Source organism: Rhineura floridana, chromosome 7 (genome assembly GCF_030035675.1).
Source record: "Rhineura floridana isolate rRhiFlo1 chromosome 7, rRhiFlo1.hap2, whole genome shotgun sequence".
NCBI lineage: Eukaryota > Metazoa > Chordata > Lepidosauria > Squamata > Rhineuridae > Rhineura > Rhineura floridana.
This window is the reverse complement of record NC_084486.1, coordinates 121,258,066-121,274,693: the sequence shown is the minus strand read 5'-3', so window position 1 is coordinate 121,274,693 and position 16,628 is coordinate 121,258,066. Positions and strand designations below refer to the sequence as shown.

General features: G+C 42.4%; 1 protein-coding gene across 4 annotated transcripts in view; it reads right to left on the bottom strand.

Moving 5' to 3' along the window:
* ARHGEF26 (Rho guanine nucleotide exchange factor 26) overlaps positions 1–16,628 on the bottom strand; it is a 105,870-nt gene that overhangs the window by 68,059 nt on the left and 21,183 nt on the right. For all 4 annotated transcript variants that reach the window (XM_061637093.1, XM_061637096.1, XM_061637095.1 and 1 more), the window contains exons 5-6: positions 13,621–13,677; positions 3,295–3,455 (exon numbers count right to left, since the gene is read on the bottom strand). In XM_061637093.1, the coding sequence (XP_061493077.1) occupies positions 3,295–3,455; positions 13,621–13,677 (218 nt within the window). The remainder of the gene's footprint in view (positions 1–3,294; positions 3,456–13,620; positions 13,678–16,628) is intronic.

Below are 16,628 nucleotides of genomic sequence, written 5' to 3'. Positions count from 1 at the left end.
ACACACACACACACCCTTTCCAATTTTTCCACTGCTGTTTCAGGCACTAAGAACTCCCAATGTAAGTTGGAGAGAGGGGAGAAAAAATGTAATTATCCATTATATTATCTATAAAATTATAGTTAACTACTATGACCAACTACTAAAGCCACAACCCTCAGAGGTATTGACTAGATTTTGAATTAAGGCAATGTTTCAGACAGCTGGCACAACCAGGCTTTATTGCCTTAATGGGACTTCATATGATCAATTTTTCTGCTGCAAGATATGAGAGCTATATAGTCAGTTGCCTCCACTACTCAGACACTTGTCTATATAATAAATAATAACATGTTAGTTTACATATTATCATCTTCGGTACATATAACCTTTACAAGACAATTCAAGCAACGTTGAATTGTTGATATTGTATCTACAATTCAAGCAATGTTGAATTGTTGATATTGTACCTAGGATGAAGATATGTTATTCAATACATAGTGCCGTTTGATGCATGTTTACTCAGAATTAAGTCCCATTGTGTTAAGTGGGGCTTATTCCCGAGTAATAGAATGACAGGCTAGGTAAACTGTTCACCAATCTGCCAGTGCCCATTAAACAAGAGAGAACTAAATCTGCAGTACATTCCAAAGGAAATCAGCAAATACATGGGGCTTCTCACACACACAGATCATAATCCACTCTAAAGAATCAACAACCTATTCTACAAACTTGTTTGGGAACAAGAGCCTCAACAAGTATAAACATTTCACAACCACTAATTTTTTTAAGTTGCTGAAATGCAACTAATATGGTTTTAACTTGGATGAATCTTGTTCCCACACATCTCTAAGTGCTTGGAAAAGGCTATTTGCTTGATTCCAAACCAGAAGAGATATGGGGATTCCAAACCAGAAATGCCTTAATTAAAGAAATATGTCAAAGCTTTTAACATTGTTCATATTTTGCAGTACATTACCTGCCAACATTTGTAACAACTCTTTAGTAATCCATTGTTAACAGACTTGCACAAGAACTATGCAGCATATTGTGTAAAAGCATTTGCATCCTACGGTTTCAACAGAAGTTAAGAGTAGGTAACTGGACATTAAGGTAGCACCTAAAGGCTGAGACCCAGAAACATGGTACATATAGCTAAGGAAAATACCACTGGCTGAGCTACAGCTGTGCCTATTGTCTCTGAGCTGTAGTAGCTCCCACTGCTGAAGAAACAGGCTGTTACATTTTAAAAGCACGTCAGGATTGTTTTTCATCAAACACAGAAAATAAGCAAAGCTCCAGCTGCGTACATACAGCACAATCCTTCTCTACATAGGCACAACGCCTGCACACACAGGCATCCCAGTTGGACTTACCCCCCTCCCATCTCAGCATATGTACAGGTAGTGGACCAGAGCAGCCTGGGAAGTAAATGGGAGGTCTGTGCTTGCTCCCCATATCTCTATCCAATCCTTCCACAACTCAAGCTCTAAAACTCATATAAATTCACTGAGTGAAAACGAAGGGCTGGATGGGGATATAGGAACTGCTCACAGACTGCTTATTCTTCACCATGGCCTGTAGTGCTGCTTGCGGAAAGTGGTAAGCGGCGGTAACGCAGTTGAAGCTCTGCTCACGGCCGGAGTTCGAATCCAATGGAAGGAGGAAGTCGAATCTCCGGTAAAAGGGGTCGAGGTCCACTCAGCCTTCCATCCATCCATGGTTGGTAAAATGAGTACCCGGCATACGCTGGGGGGTAAAGAAAGGCCGGGGATGGAACTGCCAATCCCACACCATATATACGGTCTGCCTTGTAAACGTCGCAAGACGTCACCCTAAGAGTCAGAAACAACTCGCACTGTAAGTGCGGGGACACCTTTACCTTTTTTATATATGCATGGGTAGGAAATGGCTTTGGTAAGCCCTGCAGCAAGGTGGGGAACCTTCTGAACAATCTTCCAAGAGCCACACGCTAGTGGAGGGTGGGACCAGACGCAAAAGTGGGCAGGGCAACAAATGTAACATTTACCTTTGTATAATAGGCTAGTTTCTACACAGCCCTTTCTATCCTCCATCCAGACAAGCAAGAATCATTTTCAGAGAGTTCAAAGACACATTCCAGCCAGGCAAAACCACATGGATTGTGAAGCTGGGCCAGCGACCTGGGTATGCCCTGCAGACAGCGGGTGCGGCCTGAAGAGAGAGCTTCAAGGGCCAGACAGATTTTCCCCACCTCTGCCCTATAGAGAATCATTTGAATAGGAAGGTATTCTCCTTAAGTCTCCCCCTGCATACACACAAACTTGTATCTGGATCCTGATCATATGGATTACATTTTTTTTTTGCCCAGTTGCCACCACAAATATTATGACTCTTTAGAAAGAACACAAGTGCAAAATCATAAAATATTTTATGAGTTATTTTCTTTTAGAAATAAAAACAATAAAAAACCAAATACGGATATGGACTTCACAGTAAATTTGCATCTTACATTCTTCCTAACTTAGACTGAACTAAACACACAGTCTAAGTAAAATTTAGCAATGATAACCACCAATAGGGTTGTCACATAAGCCCCTTACGCACGTTTGAGTCAGAATGCTTGCAGTGGTCAAGCCACCCCCCAATCTTAACATTAAGCTGGCTTGTGGAAGGACTCTACATTCACACATCATGCAAATGTATAAGCGGCAGAGGGTCATGGTTGCTTCATGCAGTGGTGGCAGGTAGCCCATGTAGCCTTGCATTCCTCCCACCCCCGGAACACACACTCATTATTTCAGCTTTCGGGGGGGGATGTCTGAACTCCCCTAATGAAACTGACAGGGCTGTGGAGTCGGAGTCCGGAGCAATTCTGGGTGGAATCGGTAGACATGTACCGACTCCTTCATAAATGGCAAATGTATATTAACTAGTAATAACAAATTTACTGTAGTAAAATGGTAGCACAAAGCATTTCATCACCACCACGTGAATCCAGAGCTTGGAAAAGTTACTTTTTTGAACTACGACTCCCATCAGCCCCACAGATTGGGCTCGTGGGAGTTGTAGTTCAAAAAAGTAACTTTTCCAAGCTCTGGATTCACGTGGTGGTGATGAAATGCCTTGTGCTACCATTTTACTACAGTAAATGTGTTATTACTAGTTAATATACATGTGCCATTTATGAAGGAGTCGGAGTCAGACAGTAGAAAAATAGAGGAGTCTGAATCGAAGGTCTGGCGTACCGACTCCACAGCCCTGGAAACAGACATGAAAGCATATAAAAGTTCCTAGAAACAAAGAGAAGGGGGAGGATCTCTGTTTAAAACTTACTTCTTACTTGCTTCACAGACATCAGCAATATTGGAAAAAAGGTGATGGCTTTCTGTTTTGGTCATTGTAGAAGCCAGTTCTTTGGAGTTCTTGAACATCCGGATCAGAATTTCTAGGCTCAGCAAGTATGAATGTTCTGAAGATATTACTTCAAATATAGCCTGCATGGGGGAGTGAAGGGTGGGGGGAGAGGCAACCACACGAGTCACTTATTTTGGCGTTAGGTGACAAATTATTTCACAGTAGCATCTCTTCATAATGGACACTTTGAATACGGCTACTAGGGGTGTGTATCAGCTTCGAACAAATCTCGAATCCCAAGATGAAGTGGGATGCCTTGGAGGAATTATGGGCTTATGAGAGGCAAAGCAGGATTATACAAGACAGCATGGATAAAGGGTAGAAACAACAGTATATAAATACAGTAAAATTTCAAAATATTACTGTGCTGAGCCAGTGCCAATGAAATTGTTGCTCTGTGCAGTGTGTTTTTGCAGTGAAATAAACTCCTGCTTTTGCCTCACCCATTAAGGAGTTCACTAGAGATACATGCTAAATCTATAGCATGAGAAGCTGAATCTAGTGAGTACAGGGAGCGTGAAAATCCCAGCGTCAAAAGTTTCCTGAGCCATTAAGCTCACTGGATGGTCATGAGCAGATTACTATGACCTGATTTAAACATAACTATCTCTGCTGAGTGAACCATGATTTATGAACTGAGGACTGTGCCAGTTTGATCTGATCCTAGTTTGTAAGGAGTTACTAAAACACCACAATTTCCCCAGTTTGATAAAATGGGAAATTGGTTGAACAAATCTCAGAAATTTTGCAAAAAGATACACACAAGGAGGGAGGAGAGCGTGTGGGCATGATGTTTCTACTTGGTCCATAAGTTCATAAACCATAGTTTATCAGATCAAGATAATTATGTCTGAACTGGGCCAATCTCAGGCTAACCCTCTCAAAGAACAAAACTGAGTGACTGTTACCTGTAAAGTGCTTGAGAAATCAATAACAACAGACACCAATTCTGTTTGTTAAAAATAAAAGCTATCAGTTATAAAATATATGTTTGTTCTTTGCAGTCCAGGCAAAGGCAACAGCATTAAAGTACTTTTTCTTTCTTTTTGGAAATACAAAAATAAGGGGGAAAATCCATAGTTTTTGTTGGGAAACCTTGTATAAGCAGAAGCCCCAACTAATGAAAGGTCTTTAGGGAACATGAAAAAAAATCTGTCTATTTAAAAGATTCAGCTACTTGGAAGCAGTGGAAACTGAGAAGCAGTTGTGCCAGATGCGTTTACAAAAGGTCAGCTGGCTGAAAAGGAAAAGGGTAGGTCTCTAGAACACACATGCTGCCTCCCACACAAGCTTTCCCAACCCACTTATTTCTTCTCTTCACTCTGCCAGATCCTACACAACCATGCCTGTGAGCCTCTTCCCCCTTAGTTCTTTCCATCAGTGTTGCATATTGCCTAAAAAGAGAATACCTGAGAGTGAGGCTTGTTTCAAATATTGTTTGTTTGTACAGCCCCATCAGTGTATGTGGTGCTTTAGAGTTCAAGATGACAGGTCCCCTGCCCCAAGGAGCTTACAACCTGAAATTCAGCACAGGGGAAATAACAGAGGGTGGGGAGGGTAGCAGAGGCAGAAGACCATGCAATTATTTCTGTTACAGATACTTAGATTTGGTTGTAGGTTTATTAAGCAGCATGTCACTGCTAATGTAAATGATTATCTGGTTCTTGTACGTGCACTATTTTTTTTGTTTTGTTTCTGATGGGAGGATATTTTGACATACCAGTTGGGATTGTGGACACTAAATTGTTCAGGGTTGTTAAAACAAAAAAGGATTGCGAAGAGCTCCAAAAAGACCTCTCCAAACTGAGTGAATGGGCAGAAAAATGGCAAATGCAATTCAATATAAACAAGTGTAAAATTATGCATATTGGAGCAAAAAATCTTAATTTCACATATACGCTCATGGGGTCTGAACTGGCGGTGACCGACCAGGAGAGAGACCTCGGGGTTGTAGTGGACAGCACGATGAAAATGTTGACCCAGTGTGCGGCAGCTGTGAAAAGGGCAAATTCCATGCTAGCGATAATCAGGAAAGGTATTGAAAATAAAACAGCCGATATCATAATGCCGTTGTATAAATCTATGGTGCGGCCGCATTTGGAATACTGTGTACAGTTCTGGTCGCCTCATCTCAAAAAGGATATTATAGAGTTGGAAAAGGTTCAGAAGAGGGCAACCAGAATGATCAAGGGGATGGAGCGACTCCCTTACGAGGAAAGGTTGCAGCATTGGGGGCTTTTTAGTTTAGAGAAAAGGCGGGTCAGAGGAGACATGATAGAAGTGTATAAAATTATGCATGGCATTGAGAAAGTGGATAGAGAAAAGTTCTTCTCCCTCTCTCATAATACTAGAACTCGTGGACATTCAAAGAAGCTGAATGTGGGAAGATTCAGGACAGACAAAAGGAAGTACTTCTTTACTCAGCGCATAGTTAAACTATGGAATTTGCTCCCACAAGATGCAGTAATGGCCACCAGCTTGGATGGCTTTAAAAGATTAGACAAATTCATGGAGGACAGGGCTATCAATGGCTACTAGCCATGATGGCTGTGCTGTGCCACCCTAGTCAGAGGCAGCATGCTTCTGAAAACCAGTTGCCGGAAGCCTCAGGAGGGGAGAGTGTTCTTGCACTCGGGTCCTGCTTGCGGGCTTCCCCCAGGCACCTGGTTGGCCACTGTGAGAACAGGATGCTGGACTAGATGGGCCACTGGCCTGATCCAGCAGGCTCTTCTTATGTTCTATTTTGTCTGATTGGTTTGTTTTTAAGAAGTCCTCAAGAAACAACCAGGAACACACAATACATATTCTGCTTTGTATAGCATAACTGGGAGGGACAGAAGCCGTAGTGCTATCACATAGGTTTCCCACAAACCATCTTGCCCCCCAATTAATGCTACCCTCAAAGCAATTTGCTGCCTTAGCTGTAATCATGAGGAAAAGATTTGCCTAAAGAGAGCAGCAAAGTTCCGTGACTAATTTGTTCCGAGCTGTGCATTTTTGCTCAGAGAAAGGACATCGCAGCACTCGTCTTCGATGCTATTTAAGGATTCTTTGTTCCCAGTTCTGATGGCAGCCCTCACTGATTCCTTCCAAGCTGAGAAATTCAAGGCTAGGCATACCAGTTTTTGAATGTGAAAATGATATATGGGTTGGCCACTTATATTTGCTAGGAGCCAAGCATACAATGGAAACAAGTTTCCAAAGGATTTCAGAGTACTTCAAAATGACCACCTCAAAACAAGGAATGTTTGAGCTCATGTATAATGATCTGGTGACACAAATCAGAGATGAAGAATGATAACGTTATTTGCCAATTATTATTTCTTACTCAAAATAAGAGACAGTCCCCATGAGTGACAGTGTGAAATGTAGTTATTGTTCATATGCATGGCATCAATGCAAACAGATGTCTGAAGCTTGATAGCTTATGAATGCTTTGTGGAACTCTTTAGAGACCAAGTGTGTACTGGAGCTTTGCATGTGGCACTGAAGAATCAGATGCATTCAAGGATAGAACCTGATAATTCTTTAAAGGAGGGGGGTGGATGCTTTTTTAAAAAAGGATTTGTTTAAATCCTCTTTAGACCAGCCTTTTTATTTCTCAAGGGCTTAATGCATTATTTAACATGTTCAATTAATAAACTGCAACAATATTCACTGCCCAATATGAGCCATTATGTCCTTTTTAAAACCACACTTAATAATTTCACCCTCTGGCTCTTTTATAGCTGCCTTTAAACAAACAAAAAATATTTTACTATGCCTAGAGTTATAGCAAACCACTCACTCAAGCGAAATGGCACTCAAATCCTATCACCAGCATATCATTCTTTGGGGAATTCAACCTTGACGGTACTGACTGATTTACTGAGAGAGAACACTTTTGTTTGCCCTCAGTAAGATAGTGCAGGCTATGTGGCTAAGGCTGCAATCCAATACCTACTTACCGTCAGGTAGGTGTATACTGGGATTGCAGCCTAAGGAAGAAGCCAACACTGTTATCTTTTCAGCACCAGGTCAAAACTTTTCTCTTCTCCCAGGCATTTTAGCATGTGTTTTTAAATTGTTTTTTAAAAAATTTAAATTGTGTTTTAAAAAATTTTGTGTGTTTTAAAATTTGTATATTTGTTTTTAATGTTTGTAATTGCTGTAAACTGCCCAGAGAGCTTCGGCTATGGGGCGGTATATAAATGTAATAAATAAATAAATAAATAAAATAAGCTACAAACCAAAGCAGACAGAGTTAAAATACAGTGGAGAGCAGATGCCCAGGGCAGGACCTAAGAAAGAGAACTTAAGGGCAGGTATAGTGGAGCGAGGGGAAGACAGCATGGAATATCACTGGAGGGAGAGCGCAAACTGCAACTAACAGTGGAGGACTGGTCTTTTCCAGATGAGTACAAAAGGCGACAGGTAATGTTGGCCTGAGTTGCTTTTTAACAATGGAAATCCAAGTGTGTGTTGGACAGATGTTGTGATTTTTTGCCACTCTGAGCACATTCTCAAGGCAGAAGGGACCCCTGCAACAGGGGTGAGGTAACCACCACTGTAGCTGCTGTGTTACAGTTTGTTGTAATCTACCTGCTCGTCATCCAGTTTGGTGATGACTATGGGATCCTATGATGTGGAACTGACACCAACTAGTCCCATGTTCAAAAAGAGGAAAGGTTGCAAGGCCCACATTTCCCTCAGTTTCCTTAAGCTGCCAAATTGCTCCCCACCAACATTCACCAGAAAGTCTTCCAAGCCCACTTCACCTTAGGTTGATTTCCATTATCATTTTTTAAATCCTACTACATATTCTACAGGCCTTGTATCTCTCACACCCTGCAGCTCTTTCTCCTTTCCATTTAAGTCTTGGGTCCCTACTAGTATGAGCTCCTTTTGGCATGATTTGTAGCTGAAGAGAACTGTCCCATCCTCTGATTATTCCCTGACCTAAAAGTGCAACAAAAACCATGATTATTCACAAGCAAGTCCCACTGTGTTCAGACGAACTTACTTCCCAGTGTGCATGTTAAGGATGTTTTCATAGAACCATAGAGTTGGAAGGGGCCTTGTAGGCCATCAAGTCCAACCCCCTGCTCACAGCAGGAAATCCACAGCTAGAGCATCTCCCGCAGATAGCTGACCAGCCTCTGCTTGAAGACATCCAGCGAAGGGGATCCCACCACCTCCCTAGGCAGTCGGTTCCATTGCCGAACTGCCCTTACTGTCAAGAAGTTCCTTCTAATGTCCAATCTGAATCTACGCTCCTGCAACTTAAAACCATTAGACCTAGTCCTACCCTCTGGGGCAGCAGAGAACAAATCTGTACCCTCCTCTATGTGACAGCCCTTCAGGTACTTAAAGAGTGCAATCATGTCACCCCACAGCCTTCTCTTCACCAGACTGAACATGCCAAGTTCCTTCAACCTTTCCTCATAAGACTTGTTCTCCATACCGGCTATCATCCTCGTTGCCCTCTTCTGAACCCGCTCTAACTTGTCTATATCTTTCTTAAAATGAAGCGCCCAGAACTGAACGCAGTATTCCAGATGAGGCCTGACTAATGCAGAATATAGTGGGACTATTACTTCCCTCGACCTGGAAACTATAGCTCTGTTTATGCAGCCCAAAACCACGTTTGCCTTTTTTGCCGCAGCATCACACTGCTGGGTCATGTTCAACTTGCGATCCACCACAATTCCAAGGTCCTTCTCACACACACTACTGCTAAGCCGGGTATTTCCCATCCTGTACCCGTGCATTTTGTTTTTGTGGCCTAAATGCAGAATCTTGCATTTGTCTTTATGAATTTCATATTATTAATTTCAGCCCAGTTTCCTAGTCTATCCAGGTCCCTTTGGATTTTATTCCTGTCTTCCATTGTGTTAGCTATCCCTCCCAGTTTCGTATCATCCGCAAACTTCATAAGGCTTCCCTCCACCCCGTCATCTAAGTCATTGATAAAAATGTTGAAGAGTATCGGCCCCAGGACAGAACCCTGTGGCACTCCACTCGAAACCTCCTTCCAGTCTGAAGCAGAGCCACCGACGACCACTCTTTGAGTACGGTTTTCCAAGCAGTTGTGAATCCACCTGACAGTATTTCCATCTAGTCCGCGTTTGACCAGTTTGCTAATCAAAAGGTTGTGGGGGACTTTATCAAATGCTTTGCTGAAATCTAGATAGATGACATCTACAGCATTTCCGCCATCTACTAAGCTAGTGACCCGATCAAAAAAAGAGATGAGATTAGTTTGACAGGATTTTTTCTTGACAAACCCATGCTGGCTCCTACTAATCACAGCATTGTCATCTAGATAGTTGCCAATGGACTCTTTTATTATCTGTTCTAATATCTTTCCCGGTATTGAAGTCAGACTGACCGGCCTGTAATTCCCCGGATCTTCTTTTTTACCCTTTTTAAAGAGCGGGACGACGTTTGCCCGTCTCCAATCCTCCGGCACCTCTCCCGTTCTCCAGGATTTCTCAAAGATGATGGCAAGAGGTTCCGAGAGTACATCAGCAAGTTCCTTCAATACTCTGGGATGCAGTTCATCAGACCCTGGAGATTTGAACTCATTTAGGTTAACTAGCACTGACTTTGTTCAGCTTAAAAAAAATCTGACTGGACTTACTCTCAAAAGCCTCTTTAGATCCTTCCTTATGCTCTTTCACTGAATAGGTAGCACTGATCTGAGGGACAGCTCTCTTCAGGTGAGAGACCAAACCCAAAAGAGCTGGAGGAGATTATCCATATTCATGAAGTAGTACGGCAGAAGCCTCTAAAGGGCTGAAGACGAGAAAAGAAGAAACTTTTTAGGACCACTCCTCCTGTTGTGTTTTAAAGGGTAGGAAGCAGAGATCCTATGTGCAGAACTCTGTGCACAGAACATTCCTGCTCACGGAAGAAAGGGAGGTGATTTTCCCTGATTCCCCCTAACCTCTGGAGTCGTCAAAAATTGCGCTCTGAGGGTTGAAGGATCTGTGAACTGTGTGGGAAGTGGTGTAAGAGGCTGCAAGGGGAATCAGTGAAAATCTTCTCTCCTTTCTCTGGGCAGCAGCCTGTGCTGGATCACCAGTGTTTCTGCAAGAGCCAGTGTAGTGTAGCAGCTAGTGTGTCGGACTGGAACCTGGGAAGTCCAGGGTTCAAATCCTCACTTAGCCAGTTACTCTCTCAGCCTAACTTACCTAACAGGGTTGTTGTGAAGATAAAATGAAGAGGGGGAAGAACCATGTTTGCATGCCACCTTGAGCAAAAGATGGGATATAAATATAAATAAATAAATGGAGGGAGCCCTTCCTTTCACAGAAGGGCTACTTTGGATCCAAGCCATAGATGCTCTCTCAGAAACTGCTTCCATATAAAAAAAAGTGTATGATCGCAAGTATGACATATTGCATATCTGGCACAGAAAGCAAACTGAGAAGTGCATAAATAGGGGTGTTTAAGTAACGTTACTTCTGCACACTGCTTTATTTAATATATTGGGCACATTCACAATATTTACATAGTATTCATTTATTTATTGCATTCATATACCACCTTTCTGCCAAGACATGGGGTAGGAAAGAGCCCCAGTGAAGCCAGCAGATTATTTTTATCTGGGCCTCCTACCATAAGACACCCCCCTCTCCCTCTCTCTCCCTCTGTGTGTGTGTGTGTGTCTGTGTGTGTGTGTGTCCCTTCTGCACTGCCAACAGACTTTTATTCTAGACAGCTGAAAACCCCCAGAAAGTCTGGATCAAATGGTCCCAAGGTATGGTCTGAAGGCACATGAGACCAGCACCCTGCTCAAGCTAAGCAGGGTCAGGTCTGGTTTAGTTTCTTGATGGGAGACTGCTTGGGAACCGTATGTAAGCCGCCTTGCGTTTCTATCATGGAAAGAAAGGCAGGGTATAAATGTAATAATAAATAATAATAAATAAATAAGAATTCTATTTAGTTCAGAGAAATGGAATAGAAAAGTGAAGAACAAAAAATGTTTTTTTGAGGTTGTCCTCCTGAAAGCAAGCAAATGAATGAACTCTATACTATAGTATACTACTATACTACGTAGCCATACGCGCACTTCAGGAAAGCTGATTTTAATAAACTCAGAACAATTGTAAGTACGGTTCCATGGCAAGTATGGTTCCATGGCAAGCCACCCTAATGAGAAAAGGAGTCCAAGATGGGTGGGAGTTTCTAAAAAACAAAATTCTAAAAGAGCAATGGCAAGCAATTCCAACAAGGAAAAAAAAAAGGGGGGGGGACAACAGAAGAAACCAATGTGGCTTCACAAAAAGCTTAGAGAGGACCTGAAAACAAAAAAGGACACATACAGGAAGTGGAAAGAAGGCCAGGCCACAAAGGAAGAGTACAGGCAGGTATCATGCAATTGCAAGGATGGTGTCAGGAAGGCTAAAGCTGAGAATGAGCTGAGGCTAGCGAGGGATGCTAAAAGCAACAAAAAAAGCTTTCTTCAGGTATGTCCATAGTAAAAGACAGAGAAGAGAAACGAAGGCACAGCTACTCAATGAGGATGGCAAAATGATAACAGATGACAAAGAAAAGGCAGAAGTCCTCAATTCCAACTTTGGCTCAGTCTTCTCCCAAAAAAGGATCTGTGACCCTCCCGGGAAACATGAAGTAGAAGGGGCAGGATTGGAGCTTGAGTTTGAGAAACAAATGGTCAAGGAATACCTAATCACTTTGAACGAGTTCAAATTGGCAGGGCTCAATAAACTGCATCCTAGAGTATTGAAGGAACTGGCTGAAGAACTCTCAGAACCGCTGTCTACTATCTTTGCGAAATCATGGAGGATTGGTGAAGTGCCGGATGACTGGAGGAGAGCTAATGTTGTCCCTATCTTCAAAAAAGGCAAAAAGGAGGAACCGGGGAACTACAGACCAGTCGGCCTAACATCAATCCCTGGAAAAACTCTGGAGCAGATTATAAAGCAGTCAATCTGTAAACACCTTGAAAGCAATGCAGTGATTACTAGGAGCCAACACGGATTTATGAAGAACAAATCCTGCCAAACTAATCTTATCTCATTTTTTGACTGGGTAACCTCCCTTTTAAGACTGTGGGAATGCTGTGGACATAATATATCTCGACTTCAGCAAAGCTTTTGACAAAGTACCCCATGATATTCTGATTAGCGAGCTAGCTAAATGTGGGCTGGATGGAACAACTATCAGGTGGATTCACAGTTGGCTCCAGAATCGTACTCAAAGAGTGCTTATCAATGGTTCCTTCTCAAACTGGGCAGAAGTAACAAGTGGGGTACCACAGGGCTCGGTCCTGGGCCCAGTGCTCTTCAACATTTTTATTAACTACTTGGATGAGGGGGTTCAGAGCATGCTTATCAAATTTGCAGATACAAAATTGGGGGTTATAGCTAATAAATTGGGGAAGACAGAAACAAAATTCAAAGGGACCTTGATAGGCTGGAGCATTGGGCTGAAAACAACAGAATGAAATTCAACAGGGACAAATGCAAAGTTCTACATTTAGAAAAAAGAAACCAAATGCAGTTATAAGATGGGGGATACTTGGCTCAGCAATACGACAAGTGAGAAGGATCTTGGAATTGTCGTTGATCACAAGCTGAATATGAGCCAACAGTGTGATGTGGCTGCAAAAAAGGCAAATGCTATATTAGGCTGCATTAACAGAAGCATAGTTTCCAAATCATGTGAAGTACTGGTTCCCCTTTATTCAGCACTGGTTAGGCCTCATCTTGAATACTGCATCCAGTTCTGGTCTCCACACTTCAAGAAGGATGCTGACAAGCTGGAACGGGTTCAGAGGAGGGCAACAAAGATGATCAGGGGACTGGAAACAAAGCCCTATGAGGAGAGACTGAAAGAACTGGGCATGTTTAGCCTGGAGAAGAGAAGACTGAGGGGAGATATGATAGCACTCTTCAAGTACATGAAAGGTTGTCACATAGAGGAGGGCTGGGATCTCTTCTTGATCGTCCCAGAGTGCAGGACACGGAATAATGGGCTCAAGTTGCAGGAAGCCAGATTTCAACTGGACATCAGGAAACACTTCCGAACTGTTAGAGCCATACGACAATGGAATCAATTACCTAGAGAGGTAGTGGGCTCTCCAACACTGGAGGCATTCAAGAGGCAGCTGGACAGCCATCTGTCGGGAATGCTTTGATATGGATTCCTGCATTGCGCAGGGGGTTGGACTTGATGGCCTTATAGGCCCCTTCCAACTCTACTATTCTATGATTCTATGAATTATAATCATTAAGGTACCTCTTGCCTTTTTCTTTCTTCTTGGCTGATGGTCTGGGATAGCCCATTCTTCTTCACCTGAAATAGATGTTTAACAATTAGTATATTGTTGTAATACGCATACGCACGTAACACCCGCTCTTTTAAATCAGCAATTAACTTAAATTTTCACATGGTTAAGCCCAAACTATGGCTGTGTACGCTCCATACATTTAAAGAATTGAGAATAGTTTTTTAAGGGTGCTTGGAACTATAGCTCTACATGGGGTAAACTACAGTTCCCAGGATTCTTTGAGGAAGCCATGTCCTTTAAATGTATGGTGTGTATGCAGCCTATGACAGCAGTCCCCGGTGTCATGGCTGGATAAGTATTAATGTCACATAGTGGCCTCTCCACCAGCTTCTCCCAACAGAGAGGAACGCCGGGTGTGTGTCTGTGTCTGAGACACTCTGAAGTGACAGGAATCCTGAACTTCACGCTGGTATATGGAAAGCTCCCACCAGAAGTTCTTCTGTCAGTGACAGCCAGTGGAAAGCTCCAACATGGGGTGTTTGGGGGTGGGGCACTGGAGGCTTTGGATCCCATAGATCCTCCTAGGAGCCCAATCCTCAGGCACCTCAGCCTCACTAGCTTGGAGCTGACATGGCAAGAAAAGAAACTTGCCTCCCCCTTTCGGCAGAGCTTCGAATGCTGCGATAAATCTACTGCTCCACACCTCTGGCCCCTCATTAGGATTACTCTGTTCATTAGTTACACTTAGTTCCCACTGAAATTAATGTTCAAGTTAGTCATGACCTAAGTCGCGCTATTTCAATGGGAGGTAAGTTCAACTAGTCTGACTCCAGTCTATTTTCTATAACAATAAAAAATAATTAAATAATTAAAACAGTAAGAAAATTTAAAGAAAAACTTTGGTTTTCTTGAAAGTGTATTAATAAAGTGTTGTATCTGTTCTAAAAACATTCAAGTTCTCCCAGTTCAAATTTCTTCTTACCGTACTTGTTACTGTACAATATAAAGCAACAGGAATTATCTGAATTGCAAATTACAGTTTATGAAAATGCCCAGAATTCAAACACTTGTATTTACTCAAAAGTATGCAGGTTCATATGAGAGAAGGTGGTCCTTTTGATACCTTGGTCCCAGAACATGTAGGGCTTTATACTGTATGTCAAAACCAACTTCTAAACTATGGACAGAAACAAAATGAAAGCCAGTAAAGTTCTTTGAATACTAGAGAAACATATTCACCATCGCAACCCCCAATTTAGAGTATGTGTGCTGTGTCCTGAATCAGATAAGTTTTTTAACATTTTTCAAGGGTGGCCCAACACATGACACACTGGCACTGCAGTATTCAAGCCTCATTGGTACTACCTCCTTATGCTCTAGTTCAATCACTCAAGATCTCCTGATGGGACACTTTTGGTAGTTCCCCATGCATTTGGAGAGAGTTTTCCATGCACTGGAATAGTTTTGCTCAGCCCCGCAGCAACTGTGCTATGGAGTTCAATAGAATCAGATGAAACTGGTCAGGTGCTGAACCAGTGCCTGGAACCGGTGGTGGTCCAGATGGGGACCAATAAGTTGAGACTAAATCCTGACAAAATTCCCCTCACAGAGTTGCAAGCCTCAGAAGAGAGGCTAACTCTGGCCACTGGAGTTCTGTCAGGGGAATAGGAGTCTTCTAACAATTCTCAGCACCTTTCACAAACTAAATTTCCCAGGATTCTTTGGGGAAGCCATGACTATCTAAAGTGAAATAAAGGTCTGGCCTGGGTGTGGCCATCTGATTAGCCAAGCAGCTGTGAGTCTGGCTTTTAAGACACTCACAGTTGCTTCTTACTGAGCTTGCCCAACTTTATAATAGACATCAATGTTAAATTCCTTAAATTAATTAAAAATCAGCTAGGCATTTTTTTTAACTTTTAAACTGCAGAAGACGAAGGTCTGAGTATGGGGCAAGGTCAGTAATAGGATTACAGGTACTCTGTGAACATGGCTGATGTTTAATTAATTTCAACACATTATGAGACCACTGACAGAAAAAAGTCCAACAGGTATCAAAATGCTCAGGGAGACCTTGAGATGAGATATGAAATTGAGGAAGCATCCAAACTAGGAAATGTGGTAGTAATGGGTGACTTCAACTACCCGGACATAGACTGGCCACATATGTGTTCCAGTCATGACAAAGAAGCAAAGTTTCTAGATATTCTAAATGACTATTCCCTAGACCAGTTGGTCATGGAACCGACCAGAGGGACGGCAACCCTGGACTTAATCCTCAGTGGGGACCGGGACCTGGTGCGAGATGTAAGTGTTGTTGAACCGATTGGGAGCAGTGACCACAGTGCTATTAAATTAAACATACATGTAACTGGCCAATTGCCAAGAAAATCCAACATGGTCACATTTGACTTCAAAAGAGGAAACTTCACAAAAATGAGGGGATTGGTAAAAAGAAAGCTGAAAAACAAAGTCCAGAGGGTCACATCACTCGAAAATGCTTGGAAGTTGTTTAAAAACACTATATTAGAAGCTCAACTGGAGTGCATACCGCAGATCAGAAAAGGTACCGCCAGGGCCAAGAAGATGCCAGCATGGTTAACGAGCAAAGTCAAAGAAGCTCTTAGAGGCAAAAAGTCTTCCTTCAGAAAATGGAAGTCTTGTCCAAATGAAGAAAATAAAAAAACACAAACTCTGGCAAAAGAAATGCAAGAAGACAACAAGGGATGCTAAAAAAGAATTTGAGGAGCACATTGCTAAGAACATAAAAACCAACAACAAAAAATTCTATAAATACATTCAAAGCAGGACACCAACTAGGGAGGCGATTGGACCCTTGGATGATAAGGGAGTCAAAGGTGTACTAAAGAACGATAAGGAGATTGCAGAGAAGCTAAATGAATTCTTTGCATCTGTCTTCACAGTGGAAGATATAGGGCAGATCCCTGAACCTGAACTAACATTTGCAGGAAGGGATTCTGAGGAACTGAGACAAATAGTGGTAACGAGAGAGGAAGTT